Source organism: Vigna unguiculata, chromosome 9, assembly GCF_004118075.2.
Source record: "Vigna unguiculata cultivar IT97K-499-35 chromosome 9, ASM411807v1, whole genome shotgun sequence".
Taxonomy (NCBI): domain Eukaryota; kingdom Viridiplantae; phylum Streptophyta; class Magnoliopsida; order Fabales; family Fabaceae; genus Vigna; species Vigna unguiculata.
Genome location: NC_040287.1, coordinates 37,927,171 through 37,943,111, shown reverse-complemented (window position 1 = coordinate 37,943,111; position 15,941 = coordinate 37,927,171). Strand labels below are relative to the sequence as shown.

Genomic DNA, 15,941 nt, shown 5'->3' with positions numbered 1-15,941 from the left:
TTATAAATTTTTCTTTCACATGAGAATGTTTATACTCTCAATTTAAGATAATATAAAAAAAATTCTTTACTTATTATTATTATTAATTTTTGTTTAATTTGAAGAACTCTTTTGTTTCATTAAAATAATTTTCGTTATTTTTCAACCATTAATTATATGTTAATATTTGAAAAGTTTTCTTAATTCTCTAAGATATTTTTCGTCTTATCATACCTTAGTTATACATTTGATTTCCTTTGTGTGATTTTTTTCGATAGTCTCTCAAATTATTTCTAAAACACACATTTGTTAGTTTTTTAATATTTTTATTTATTTTTTTTATTTTCATCATGTAGAATAATATTTCGATATATTCTATCTAATTATTTTTTATTTTATAACTCATTATTAATCATAATGTAATTTTTTCACTTTAAATTCTATTTGAAGTGGTTAAAATTTTATATATATATATATATATATATATATATATATATAATGATATTTAGGAATAGTATATGATAATTCACTACAAGAAAAACATGAAATGGTGACTGATTTAGTCAGTAACCCATATCAGTCACTATTTTTCGTCATTGGTGGTAGTAGTTGATTTATTGTCTGAATCAATGACTAAATTAGTGACCGATTCAATGATCGAATCTGTACTTGATTTAGTGACCAATTTAATTACTAATTTATATGTAATTTAATGACAAATTTTTTGGTCACTAATGATATTTCTATTTAATTTTAACCACTTCAAACATAATTTAATAATTAGTTCTGTAAGGTATTTTTCATTTTATCATACCTTAATTATACATTTGATTTCCTTTGTGCGATTTCTTTCGATAGTCTCTCAAATTATTTCTAAAACACACATTTGTTAGTCTTTTAATATTTTTATTTATTGTTTATTTTCATCATGTAGAATAATATTTCGATATATTCTATCTAATTATTTGTTATTTTATAACTCACTATTAATCATACTGTAATTTTTTCCACTTTAATTGTATAAATAACTTTTATTTACTACAATATAAAAATTTAATGTAATTGCTATGAATATTTTTTTGTCACTATCCAACATATATTGAAGTTCAAAAGATACAAAATCTATGTCAAAATTTTATTATTATGTTTATTATTTGTTCTTTGTGTCATTTTGATCAAGTGATGTATTATAACTTTTATTAGTGTATAAAAAAGAGATTCATTATAATTTAAAAAATTGAAGTAAACAAACATTTAAAATATATTTTAATTTGAATATTTGTTTTCCTTTTATTATTATGTTTATTATTTATTCTTTGTGTCATTTTGATCAAGTGATATATTATAACTTTTATTAGTGTATAAAAAAGATATTCATTAGAATTTAAAAAATTGAAGTAAACAAACATTTAAAATATATTTTAATTTAAATGTTTGTTTTCCTTTTATATTTTTTTGAAATATTTTTTAATTTTATCAACTAAGTTCATCAATGTTGTAGTTTGCAAATTTAACAAATGTTTTGGTTCACATGAAATTTTATTTGGTATTCTAATATAAAATGTAAACAATTATAATTTATTTTAAGGTATTTGGCATCGAAGAAAATCCTCCTAATATTGAATATTTCATAATATTATGTTTTCTTTACCGTAAACTTTTTTCTTTTATAAAAATTAATATTGAAGTAGTTAGAACACGGGTACGGGTATGGGTACGAGATTATACCCGTTACTCGGTGGGGATGGGGATGGGAAAAAAGTTTGATACCCGTTGGGTTTGGGTATGGGGATGGGGATGAATTTTTTATGCGGGGATGGGTATGGGATAACGAAACCCGTCCCCGCCCCGCCCCGTTGCCATCCCTATTGAGAATATCATTATTCACTGTTATCATTTTTCTTATTTGAACATTTAAATGGTAAACAATCTTATCAAACTTCTTAAAATAATATTATAATTTTCATTTTTTATTAACGTGATTTAATAATTTAGTATGAATTACTGATTAATCTTTTCTTTTAAAAAAATCAATAATTCAAATTAAATTACGTATCAGAAGTAAAGAGGTAAAAGAAATAAAAGTTAAAGTATAATTTTCTAAATTAAACATAAGCCAAGAAATTTCATTTATTTTGGAATATTCCATGGTAAGGGACAAGCATGTTGCTATTACCAAACTTTTTATTAGTGTAACCAAAGAGCTACAACATGCAGGTTGATAAAGATAAATGGAGAAAATTTCAAATGCTAACGACAGAGAGTGACTCTCCAAATTTGTCAGCCTTGATCCCAATGTACTCCATCACAGTGACATCACGAAAACGAGCAACATCATCGTCCCCGGCCACCGTCGGAGACACCACATAATCTGTGGGTGGAGCATAGAAATAAGCAATGGAGTAACGTTTCTTGCACTCAGTCGCCGCCACGCGGTGAAGAGGGCTGCAGAACCGTCCATTGGACATCATGTGCAGAATATCGCCGCCGTGAACAAGGAGAGTGTTCGGCGGAGGCTGCACCCGGATCCACTTTCCTTCCTTGAACAGTTGAAGACCACTTTCTGTAACATGAACAATGGTGAAGATCGAAGTGTCGGTGTGAGGAGCCAAACCCATGGCTCGGTCCGGTTCGGGACAACTCGGGTAGTAATTCATCTGCAGAGCCGAACTCACGTCGCTTGTACCCATCCACTTCCTTTTTTCCTCCGAAATCCCCAACACATCGAACACCATTTCTGTTAGACTCTCCGCTAAACTGTTCATTTCCTTCTGATACTTCTCCATTGCGTCACTGCACAGTGTTTATTATCATCATATATCAGTGTTTGTCATGACATCATGCAATGTGTTTGAAAAAACATAAACATATACCTTAAAGGTGTTTGTTTGAGGTTGAACTTACCAGAATGGTTGATAATCATTGGGCCATATCTTTTTCACATCGTCATAGGAAGACCCGACGATGGTGAAACCTTCGTGCCACATGAACTTGGAGAAGAAAGGTGAAATCCTTGGGATGCCATATCCAGTGGCACCATCGGTGGATCTGAGAGCCTGCATCTTTTGTTGGAGTGGGAGAGAGAAGAGGCGTTCGAGTTCTTGTTCAGTGCCTTGAATGACAGATAAGGGTATTCCATGGTTCTTCAAATGGAAGCCACCCCAGTTCTGACATGCAAGGATTATGAGTTTGTTGGCATTGGGATCCATGAGGTCTATGGTGGGCATGGGTGATGCTGCAGGATCGTTGGATGAGAAATCAGCAGCAATGGGTTCAGACCATATGTGGGAATCGGGTAAACTCGAGGAAGAAGAAAAATCTATGGGGATGATTTCATCAAGGGTAAGAGGGTGTTCTTGGTATGCTTCATTCAGAGTACCCATTTTCATTTTCATTAAGCTCAAACTCCAACTTAGAGACTAGAGATGTACAAAGATATCTATATATATATATAGAGGCACACAAAGTGGCCGGTCGAGACAAGTTTCGCTCTTTGTTATTACAAAACAAAGGAAAGATTTCGATTCAGATTTCAAATTTTAATTCAAAAATATTCTTTTAATAAGTTTTGCATTAATATATTAAAGTTTTAAGTGATTAAGTTAAGAATTTCCTTATACTGTTCAGACGAATGCATTGCGATAAGGTCTTTGTATCGATAGTCTTTCTGACAAAAATTACAAATAAGCGTGTCCTGTTAAGAAAAATAACGATACAGAAAAAACCAAAAGGGATATTCGTGATTGGGAATGTTTTCGCTGGAAGAAGAATGTACCAATGTGGTTGAAGGGACTTACTTTGGAGAGATGGTTAAGAATCCAAGTGTAAATCTAAGTCTCACGTTGACTAAAAATGAGAAAGTAGAGCATTATAGAAGGATAAATATCCATAAACTCATTGTCTTAAAGTTTTGGATTGAGAACGGTGTCAATATCTCATGTGGTTAGACTCATGTCTCATTAATGTTTATATTAACTCATTCCATAATAAAATGTACTTCAAATATTTTTTAAGAAAATCCATTTAAATAAACTTCACTTGATCTGATATTTTGTTGAATTGAACTAAATTTAAATATATGATCTTAATATGGTATTAAAAACATAAGAAGAATACATATTTTAATCTTTTCGATTTTTATACTCGAGTATTGAAAATATTATATTTAACAAAACTAGATTATATATAGGTAGAGATAACTTTTTATTTTAGTAAAATAACTTTTTCAGATTAAAATAGAATGTGTTAATATTATTTTATATACATATAAAAGAAAGATTGAGTTGGGATGGTTCAGATGTAAGAGGGGCTGGTATTGGACTTGTTCTGAGGTGTTTTGGTATTTGGGAAAATATAGATGAAAATGACAAAGGAAGGAACAAAAGTATTGGTAGAGATTTTAGCATTCCAAAGTCTTAAATATTATAAAAAGGAAGAGCCAATGTCTGGGTTTTTCCTCTGCAGCAATGTACAGAACCAAAAGCTACAATTTTCAAGTTTATCCTTTTAAATATGAGTCAAAGAATAAAAAAAAATAAGTTTCAATGTAAAACTTCAATGTAAGACTATTTTTATTTTCTTTGTTATATCATATATTTGGTTTTTAAGAACTTAAAAAATTGTATAACGGTCCATCCGGTCTGTTTCTAGCCTCTGGGGAAACAAAATAAATAAGTGGATCCATCAATGTTTATCTCTTTTGCATTAATTTTACATGCCTTAAGAGTTTTATAATTATTCATAAGTTGATTACTATGATTATGTAAGAAAATAACGCAGAAGGTGGGTTAATAAAAAATTTAACTATAACATTTTAATCTTATGATGAGTACCGTAGATTTTTTGAGTTGTTCCTGTTACATTGTCCTGGTCTTATAGGAACTCAAACTCATCTAATACCTCAATCACGAGACTATATTCTCTTTATAACGTTTTTAATGCTAGTAGTTGTTATCTAAGTTTTTGTAATTTTATCATAAATAAAAAATAAGTTTTTTAAGAAAAAAAAACGTATATATATATATGAGTATTCTGCACTGTTATTTTATCATTTTTCTCTTCTTTTTCAATAATGCTTATTAGAAAAATCTGCTCTCGTCCTTTAACCATTTAAATTGTACACAATTTTATCAACGTTGTTTGTTATTAAAATTAGACATAAGCTAATTAGTGAACATTCGAACAATTTTTATTCATTTTGGAATTCCATAGTATTGAAGAAAAGCTGAACGAGAAATCATGATCATCAATGGGTTCAGACCATGCGTAGGAATCGGGTAAGAGGTGTGTGTTGTATACTTCATTGAGAGTATTCACTTTTATCAACCTGAAACTTCAATTTTATTTATTCTAATTTCGTAAGATCGAGCTAAATTTAAATATATTTTTTTAATATAATATTAAACTTATATAAATTTATCGTAGTCAATATTTGGATATATTGTATCATTTTTTATTATTGGTTTTTTAATTTTTTATAAGGAGTGGACTTTAAGTCCGATTTATTTCCACTGTCGAAATATATGCATTTTGTGTGTAAGACTAGACATCGACAGGTGGTTCGCTAATAGGTGAAATAATAGACTTATATTTCATTAGAATATGTTCTAACTCATTGCTCTGATACCATATTAAAAAGTGAAATTTAAGTTTAACTGAACCCGGACAAAATCGGCTTGTAAGGTAAGATTTAGACTCACTTATATATTGTGAATTGGTCTTATTTCTAATTGATGTCGAAATTCCAACAATATTTACACTTAATAATATTTTTAAGGAGGTGTATTAAACAATTTTAAGACTAAATTATAATATATAAAATTAATTTTTTTTATAAATGATTTTTTTTTAGATTAAACTAGATGTATTAATATTATTTTATATAAGAAAGATTAGGATAAGATGGTTGTGGTGTAATAGGGGTGGGTAATGGGTTTGTTGTGAGGTGTTTTGGTATTTGGGAAAATATGAATGAAAATGAGAAAGGAAAGAAGAAAGTATTGGTAGAGCATTTAGCATCCCAAAGTCTTAAACATTATAAAAAGGAAGAGCCACGGTTAGTATGCAATGTACAGAACGAGAAGCTACAATTTTCAAGTTTATCCTTTTAAATTTCCCAAAATACAATTGAAGATTGCTTATTTCATGTTTCAATTACTACAAACCCCACCATTCCTCAATCAACTTGCTGCTAGATTGAGGAATATTGTAGCCAATCAAAAGTCATAAGCTAATTACTCCGAGCTCTTTGTTACTGAATTTGAATATGTTCTTAAATAATGCATAATTTTATGAGTGGAATGTGTATTATGAAACAAATTTATTAAAAAACAATAGATTTGGACCATTGTGCATTGAAGAGAGAACATTATTCCGATTCGACCCAATTTTGTCTGGCAGTCATTGTTAGGAACAACCACTGCGTTCTTGAGGTATTGTCTCTTTTAAAGTGTGGAGCTACATCACAATTTTATCTTTAAAAGATGTATGAGGGAGTGAAGGAATGTAAGAGTATTTAAACACTCATAAGCAATGTGAGACTTATTGTCCAATTCTTTACTTCTATTACGTCGTTGAATTAAGATCCAAATAAACTTTAATTGTCGATTCATCGTCATTATTATAGAAAATAACAGAAAAGTAATTAATGAGGACGAATGTAGCCTACTATATTACTGACCCATCTTTTATATTAATTCATTTATATACATAAAATTGTTGAAAAAATTGACAACATTTGAAGTATTTCTTCAGTATACATTTTTTTTATTCGATCCATTTACAATCATATAAAGATATTTTATATCTTTTTTATTATCTGTCTCAACATAATATTTATTTAGATGAATATCATTCAAACTTAATAAGCTTTTATCAAACTTTTGAAAAAAATATAATAATTCTTCCATAATCTTCAAAAGTATATATATATATATATATATATATATATATATATATATATATATATATATATATATATATATATATATATATATATATATATATATATATATATATATATATATATATATATATATATATATATATATATATATACACTTCTCACTTAATCAAATAATAGAAAGAAATTCTTATTTTTGAGAAATGTAAAAATATGTTAATTACTACTTATAAATATTCTGCATTTTTATATTATTGGTATATATATATATATATATATATATATATATATATATATATATATATATATATATATATATAAAGGGAGCTCATTAAAACCTGTTTTCGGGATTTTATTAATTAATAGTTATGAAAGAGAAAATTAATGTTTTGATTGAATTTGTTTTTTTTTTAAGTAATGTTCAGAAAATAATGACATATAAGTTATGAACGAGGATGAGAACAAATATTATATTTTGGTCAAGAATCCTTTGAGTCTTACAAAATGACTTAAAACATGAGATTTGTATTAATAATTTGGGTCATGCATATATGTTTACAAAATTACATGTTAGTCTGTTGTTCATATTATCTTTTTCAATTATTAATACATTGATTTAAATGTACAATAGAAAATATTTAGAAATTTTGAAATTAAGATCATGAACAAAATAAAATTTTAAAATTGATTCATATATAAGCACACATAGATACCTTTTAACTTAGTTGTGAAAAATATTATTAAAAATTAATAACGTCATTAGTTGGCAATCAATCACGTAAGTGTCATTTTTTGTTGTTGATTATGACAACCTGACATAGAAGCATATTAAATTACATCGTTTAAAAGATTAACAGAGAAATATATTGGTGTTGATTTATTAGATAATGTTATTTGTCTAAAATAATGAATATTAAGAGATGATTTCACACAAGTGAAATTACAACGACCTTTAGAAAGTAACACACTTTCTTAATATAAGGAGTTCCAAGTTGACTTCAAAAAGTTCACAAACATTATGCGAACCTTGTTCAAACTCTTCCTTTATTGCTAAATATTGGGTTAGTGTTTCTTATCGATAACAAGCTTTCAAATCATATAAGTAATTGCAATAATTTTAATTATTTCATAAATTTTAACAATTTCAAACATATTTTATCTATCAATAAATAAATCTGTTTATTTTAGTGATCCTAACTCCAAGAAAAAATTATGTTGAAGATGTTTGAAATTTAAATTGTATGTAAAGTTATTGTAGGTTTTTCGTCTTTCACATGTTTTGTAGTCAAACAAAACTCAGTCTTGCGTTACAATATGCATGAATCTTCCTATTTTTTATTTTTATATTTTTATGTCCAATACCAATTCCAAAGTGTTTTACATGCTCTTCTTAAATCCAAATACATGCACCAAACTCACTATATTATAATCTAATATATAAAATTAACCAACCTTATTCTAATGCGATTTTTATTTTATAATAACACATATATACTTTTCTTATTAAATTTATTATATTTGCATTTAGTTTAGTTCTTTATAGTAATTGCTTTATTACCTACATCTTATTTTAAAAATAACTTTTAAAAACTAAACCATTTTCTTAGATTTTAGAAACGGATAGGTAACCAAAGTTAGGCTACATTACTACACATGATGATGCACATAAAAAATGAAATAACAAATGATAAATTAATTAATAGTAATCTTGATAATAAATTTCGTTGTTATAGAAAATTCATTTAACATCATTTTTGTAAATCTTTTAAGATGGTTCTTAAACAAATGTTCAATAAAGTGTTATTTAAAATATGGAGTTCTAAAATTATTTGTTAAGCAAATATTAAAAAACACTTTTAACATTTACTCATTTTATATTGATATTCAAAAGTCTCAACTTTTGATATTAGTTAAGGTGATGATCAATATTTATTGTCTTTTTTCGTTATTTAGAGGCAAATTATCTGAGAAAAAAATATATTGAATAAAAAATTGTATACTATTATAATAACTTTCAAATAAACATAATATTTTTAAGTTCAAACGTTTTCCCTTCATTTTTCATCAATTCTTTTTAAGAATTAGTTGTTGAAAATATTTAAACATATGTAATAATATTTGTAAAAATAAAGTTAGTTGATGAAAAAAAATTTAAACTATCAGGCGGTATTAATTGGTTAAACCGACTCATAATTAAATATTAAATAAATATTAAATATTTCTTAAAATATCATAATTACAAGATCGTATTTTTATTACAAAATTATAACTTTTAATTTAATAATAAATACTTAATTCAATCATTAATATTAAAATTAATATTGTAATAAAAAATTGCGCTTAAAATACATCTTAAATACCGGATTGTTAAAAGTGATACCAATTATCTAATTATATCTAATATAGAAAAAAAAATAGAGTATTCTTTATTTGTGAAAATTAAATATAATTGTCTTAATCTAATGATATTATTTTATTTTATACGTCTCTTAATCTAGTGATACCAATTTTTTTACTTAATTTTCAGGAAAAATTGAAATTAAAATTTTAAATTTGGATTCAAATTTGGTTCTTTTTATTACAAAACAAAAGTAAGATTTGGATTCAGATTTCAAATTTTAGTTCACAAATATTCTTTTAAATAATTTTTGCATTAATATATTAAAGTTTTAAGTAGTTAAGTTTACACATTCTTAGAATAATTATTCTTAGAGTGAAATTTGAGTCTAAATCTCATATCGAGGTAAACATAAGAAAGTTAAACATTTTATAAGAATAAAAATTTATAAATTTATTGTTTCATTCGTATTGTGTTAGAAATTTTATATTGATTGGACATAAGACAATATCATACTATATAAATGAAGTACAAACATCACTTTACAAGTCAATTTTGTGGGTTTGAGTCAGACTTTAAAGTTCACTTTTCTAATAGTATCAAAGTTATTGTTTAAAAAATTTATCTTAGTAAGATTAATTTCTAGTTCCACACACAAGAAATATATTTTTCTCGACATAAGGAGGTGTGGAGTTGAGTTAGGCCTCTCTTCTCAAAGAATTATCTCCTCAAGAATGAAACATAAAAGAATTATAGAAAACTTTGGCCTTAATTTTTTTTTCCATATATATAACTTATATATAAATAAAAGTTTGTTTAGTTTTAGTAAATTTTATGTATTTGAAATTCTCAAAATTTTTTATCTTAAACAATTTTTTGAAGATTACCTACCCATCCCGGATGAACTCATCACCTATTTGGATTAATGATGAAAAAGTGCTTAAAACATTTTACAAATAAAATCAAATTATAATATATAAAATGGAGATAAAATTCATTTTAATATTTTATAAAATTGAATTGAGTTTAAATATATAATTAGCATAATATTAAAATTTTAAGAGTCTCCCCATTTTTACATTGGATTTTTTTGTGTGAGGAAATGTGTATCCAAAATCTCTTACTAACGAAATTAAATTATATATAGATAGAGATAATTTTATTTTGAATAAATTAATTTTTGTGAAATTGAATTAAAACGTAAGTTAATATTATTTTATATATTTAAGGTTAAGATGGTTGAGGTGTAAGAAGGGTGTGTCGAGGTGTTGTTGTGAGGTAGGTGTGTTGGTATTTGGGAAAATATAAATGAAATGAAAAAGGAAGGAACAAAGTATTAGTAAAGATTTTAGCATTTCAATGTCTGGGGTTTTCCTCTGCAATGTACAGAACCAAAAGCTATAATTTTCAAGTTTATCCTCTTAAATATGAGTCTAAGAATAAAAAGAAATAAGTTTCATTGATAACTTCTTACTTGAACCAAAAAATTCAAAAAAACTTCAAAAAGTTTCGACGTAAAACTATTTTCATTTTCTTGTTATATCATATATTTGGTTTTTAAGAACTTAAGAAATTGTATAGAACGGTCCATCCTGTCTGTTTCTTGCCTTTCGGGAAACAAAAATAAATAAGTGGACTCATCAATGTTTATCTCTTGTATTAATTTTACAAGCATGAAGAATTTTGTAATTATTAATAGAATTAAATATGTTTTTATTTATTGATTTTAGGTGAATTTTGGAATTAATCTATTTTGAAATTTTAGATCAATTTAGTGCTTTATTTTTTGAAATACATAAATTTAGTTATTTTAATCAAATTTTGTTATATTTATTTGATATTTCAAATACTTTTCATAATTATATTTGACTTAACATTAAAACAAAAATATGTCAAATAGTATAAACAACTCAAATACAATCTTGAAACGCGTTTTGAAATGTCAAATAAATTTAACAAAATTTGATTAAAAGAACTAAATCCATACATTTAACAAAAAATAAAAGACTAAATTGGTCCAAAATTTTGAAATGACTAATTCCAAAAATAACTAAAAATTAAGAAAAAAAAAACATATTTAACCATCTTATTAATAAGTTAATGACTATGATTATGTAAGAAAATAACGCAGAGGATGGATGATTAAAAAATTTAAGTATAGTATTTTTATCACATCCTCGTCTATCCGTAACAAATATACGTGTACTATATCTGTATTCCTTTTCTTATTATTTTAATTAATTACTTTTTTTAAATTATAAATTATCTAAAAAAATATGATATAATTAAATATTTAATATTAGAGAAATATTATTTTATTTTTTATATCAAATATTTATAAATATGTTATAATTCTATGTATTCCAAATTAAAATATTAAATAAAATTTTATGATAATTAAAATATTTTTCAATTTTACAAACGTTAATAAAATAAAATTTAATAAAAATTTAAAATATTCATTTAAACGAAATCGTACAAAATCAAAAAATTAAAATAATAATAATTACATCTTTCATTTTTTAAACTTCATTAATATATATATATATATATAATATTTAATAGTGTATATAGTAATTAATATTGTATATATAAAAATAATAATTATTATTAATAATATATGTATGTATATAGTAATTAGTAATAATAATATATTTAAATATGTATAATAATTAATAATAATAATTAAAGTTGTGTTTAAATTTAATATTTTTACCTTATTCAATAATTATTAAAAATATTAAATTTTAATAATATTTTAATTATTATAGATATTTATATATGTTTTTATTATTATGAATTATTATATGCATATATTAATAATAATAGTATATATTATTATTTTTTTAACAATATTTTAGTTATTATACATGTTTATATATAAATATATATTACTGTTTATTATATATATTAAAATATTCTTGATGGTAAAAATAAATATATATATATATATATAATATTAAAATTTAATATTTTTAACTTATCCAATAATTAATATTTTAATAACCTTTAAGCTTTATCTATTAAACTTTTTTTAGTCTATTACATAACTGAAATTATTCATTTATTCTAATAAAATTAATCTTTAAATTCCTTAATATTCATCCCTCCATTTACCCAAAATTCATCTTCTAATATAGAAGATTCTACCCAAGATAGGCAAAAATCATATATAATAATAAAGAGGATTTCCTCTTTTATTATCCACATTTTATAATACCAATTCTACCATTTATAATATAATTATTTATTATTTTTTTAAATTAATGGTTATTTTTACCTATTTTCTATAAAATTGTTTATCTTAATTTATTTTATTCATCAATAATTAATTTTTTTATTCATTTCACTTTATTTTTAACATTTCACTTTATTTTTAATAAATATAAATTTATTTTATATATTAATTTAATAATATTACATTATTATCATCTACTAAAATACTATCATTTATATTTAAAAAATTGTATACTAAAATACTATCATTTATATTTAAAAAATTATGAGTAATATAAATACGGGGTAATGTGATTGGATTACAGTATTGCAGCATTTTATCTGATCTATCCTGATTTAAGCATCGAAATGAATTAAACCGGATGGATGGTTTGGATAACGAAGAACCTTTCCGGTGAGGAACCGAAGACCGAAGCTATAAAACAGGAATGTACCACCGACCTTGTAGAAACAAGCTTCTTATTATTAAATTAAACATAAGCTTGATAAGTCAACCATTGGAACAACAATTTGTATTTATTTTGAAATTCCACAGTAAGTCACAACCGATGTTGGTATCACCAAACTTATTAGTCTTACTAAAAAGCTACAACAACAACAACATGCAGGTACAAAACGATTCAAGTGCTGATGAAAGAAAGGGAGTCAGCAAATTTCTGAGACTTTATCCCAATATACTCCTTCACAGTCACATCACGAAAACGAGCAACAGAGTTAAGATCCGACGGAGAGATAACATAATCGGTGGGCGGAGAGTAGAAATAAGCCATGGAGTAACGTTCAGTGTCCTGATTCGGCACCACGCGATGAAGAGGGCTGCAGAAGCGTGCATTGGACATGATGCGCGTGAAATCGCCGGTGTGAACAATGAGAGCGTTGGGGTGAGGGTGCACATGGATCCACTTTCCCTCCTTGAAGATCTGAAGACCGCTTGATTTGGCGTGAAGAATGGTGAAGATTGAAGTGTCGGTGTGAGGAGCCAAACCCATGGCCCGGTTCGGTTCGGGACAACATGGGTAGAAATTCAACTGCAGAGCCGTACTCACGTCGCTCGCACCGACCCACTTCCTTTTCTCCTCCGAAATCCCCAACACCTCCATCATCATATCTGTTAGTCTATCCGCTATGCTCCTCATTTGCTTCTCGTACTTCTCCATTCTGTCACTGCATGCAGCAAAAAAAAAACATAAGTGTTTGTGGAGAGACAGAACAACAGCAACAACAACAACCAACAACGTTGTTGTGTTGCATGGTTGAAGTGAAGTGAAGAACTTACCAGAATGTTTGATAATCATGGGGCCATATCTTTTTGGCATCGTGAGAGGAGGAACCACCGATGATGGTGAATCCCTCGTACCACATGGCCTTGGAGAAGAAAGGTGAGATCCTTGCGTTGCCATAACCAGAGGCACTATCGGGGGATCTGAGAGCCTTCATCTTTTGTTCAGCAGGGAGAGAGAAGAGGCGTTGGAGTTCTTGTTCGGCCTCTTCGGTGACATCTAAGGGTATGCCATGGTTCTTCAGATGGAAGGCACCCCAGTTCTCGCATGCAAGGGCTATCAGTTTCTGGGCATTCGGATCCTTCAGGTCTATGATGGGTATGGATGATGTTGCAGAGAAATCATCATCATCATCATGAACGGGTTCAGACCATGAGTGAGAATCGGGTAAACTCGGGGAAGAAGAAAAGTCTATGGGGATGATATCACCCAGGGTAATAGGGTGTGCTTTGTATGCTTCATTCAGAGTATTCATTTTCGTTAAGCTCGTGTGTTGAGAGGGAGAAAGATATATGTATATATATAGATATAGGCACACAAAGTTGCGGGTTGGGACAAGTTTGACTCTTGTTGTTACAAAACAAAAGACAAATTTGGTTTCATATACTTGGAAGATAAACTGAATTATATAAAATAAATTTTATTTTAATACATTAATTTTGTGAAATTAAATTAGGATGTGTTAATATTATTTTTTATGTGTTTAAGAAAGATTGGGTTAAGATGGTTCATGTTAAAAGGGGTGGTAGGTGTTTTGGTATTTGGGAAAATATGAATGAAAATGACAAAGGAAGGAACAAAATATTGGTAGAGATTTTAGCTTCCCAAAGTGTTCAACATTATAAAATGGAAGAATGTCTGGGTTCTCCTCTGCAATGTACAGAACCAAAAAATTACAATTTTCAAGTTTATCCTTTTAAAAATGAGTGAAAGATAAAAAGAAATAAGTTTCATTGATAACTTCTTACTTCAAAAAAAAAAAATAGTATTTTCAACTTAAAACTATTTTTATTTTCTTGTTATATCAGATATTTGGTCTCTTAGAAGTTCAGAAAATGTTATGCAGAACGGTCCCTCCCTGATTCTTGCCTCTTGGAAAAAAAATAAAAAATAAAAGTGGGGACCCATCCATGCTTATCTCTTGTATTAATTTTACTTGCGTCAGATTTTTTTATTATTATCGATAAGTTAATTACTACAGCGTGTGCATTATCATGTAAGAAAAATAACACAGAAAATGGGTGATTAAAAAATTTAAGTACATGCCAAAACATATTTTGGCTAAATTTTAATTATAAATTAATTATTCACAGAATCAGTTTCGAAAAGCAAATACTAACATGCTAAAAAAGACGTGTAAAAGACGAAGTCAAGAATAACCTGACTGAGAAAGATAATGTTCTGCCAAACATATATAAATATATTAGGTTACATAATTAGTATGTCTTTTAATGTAAAGACGAGATTTTGGGAAGAATCTGAATATACGTGTTTTTAGTCGATTCATATAACAAAGCAAGTAGATTTAATATAAATTTTATAAAAGTTAATATTGATTTGAATAAAGTGATAAATTAAAAAAGAAAATAATAAATAAAACTTTAAAATTATTAAAATATTTTTGATAATAAAAACAAAATTAAATAAGTATTAGATGAATTAAAAATATTTTAATTATTATTAATTATTATACATATTTTTTATTATTAATTATTATATACATATGTTAACCATTATTATTATTATTAGTATTTAAAACTATTTTAATTATTATACGTATTTATATTTTTATTATTATTATTATTAATTATTATATATTATGTAAGCGGTTATGGTTAAATATATATATATATATATATATATATATATATATATATAATATGAAGAGGGAACAAAAGTAAAATGATTATATATTTTTTAAAATTTTTGTAAAACTGAGTGATGGGCTTTGAGAATAAATTTGCAGGTCCGTCTTTGTTTTTTTTTTTTAAATCATCGAATGAAAATATAAAAATGATTTTAGATGTGTCTGTAAATCGGTGTATTTGAATAATTTATTAAGAGAATATAACGTAAAGAAAAAATGAAAAAGAATAAATAAATATATACTTACAATATTAAGCATTTATCGTTGTTGAATAAATAATACAAACAGTATAGACTCTATTTTAAAGTTCCAGTGTGTAGAATCTTCTTGTTTACTTTC

The 15,941-nt window shown here is 26.2% G+C and overlaps 2 protein-coding genes across 2 annotated transcripts; both read right to left on the bottom strand.

Annotated features, from left to right (window-relative positions):
- Positions 1 to 2,100: 2,100 nt before the first annotated feature.
- LOC114164622 (gibberellin 3-beta-dioxygenase 1-like) lies at positions 2,101 to 3,396 on the bottom strand. The gene is made up of 2 exons (XM_028049355.1): positions 2,884 to 3,396; positions 2,101 to 2,772 (listed from the first exon to the last, which is right to left on the bottom strand). The coding sequence occupies exons 1-2, from the start codon at positions 3,372 to 3,374 to the stop codon at positions 2,223 to 2,225; spliced, it is 1,041 nt and encodes a 346-aa protein (XP_027905156.1). The 5' UTR covers positions 3,375 to 3,396; the 3' UTR covers positions 2,101 to 2,222.
- Positions 3,397 to 12,944: 9,548 nt separating this feature from the next.
- Positions 12,945 to 14,255, bottom strand: LOC114164473 (gibberellin 3-beta-dioxygenase 1-like). Its single transcript, XM_028049161.1, has 2 exons — positions 13,732 to 14,255; positions 12,945 to 13,619 (listed from the first exon to the last, which is right to left on the bottom strand). The coding sequence occupies exons 1-2, from the start codon at positions 14,208 to 14,210 to the stop codon at positions 13,076 to 13,078; spliced, it is 1,023 nt and encodes a 340-aa protein (XP_027904962.1). The 5' UTR covers positions 14,211 to 14,255; the 3' UTR covers positions 12,945 to 13,075.
- Between the last annotated feature and the right edge of the window lie 1,686 nt (positions 14,256 to 15,941).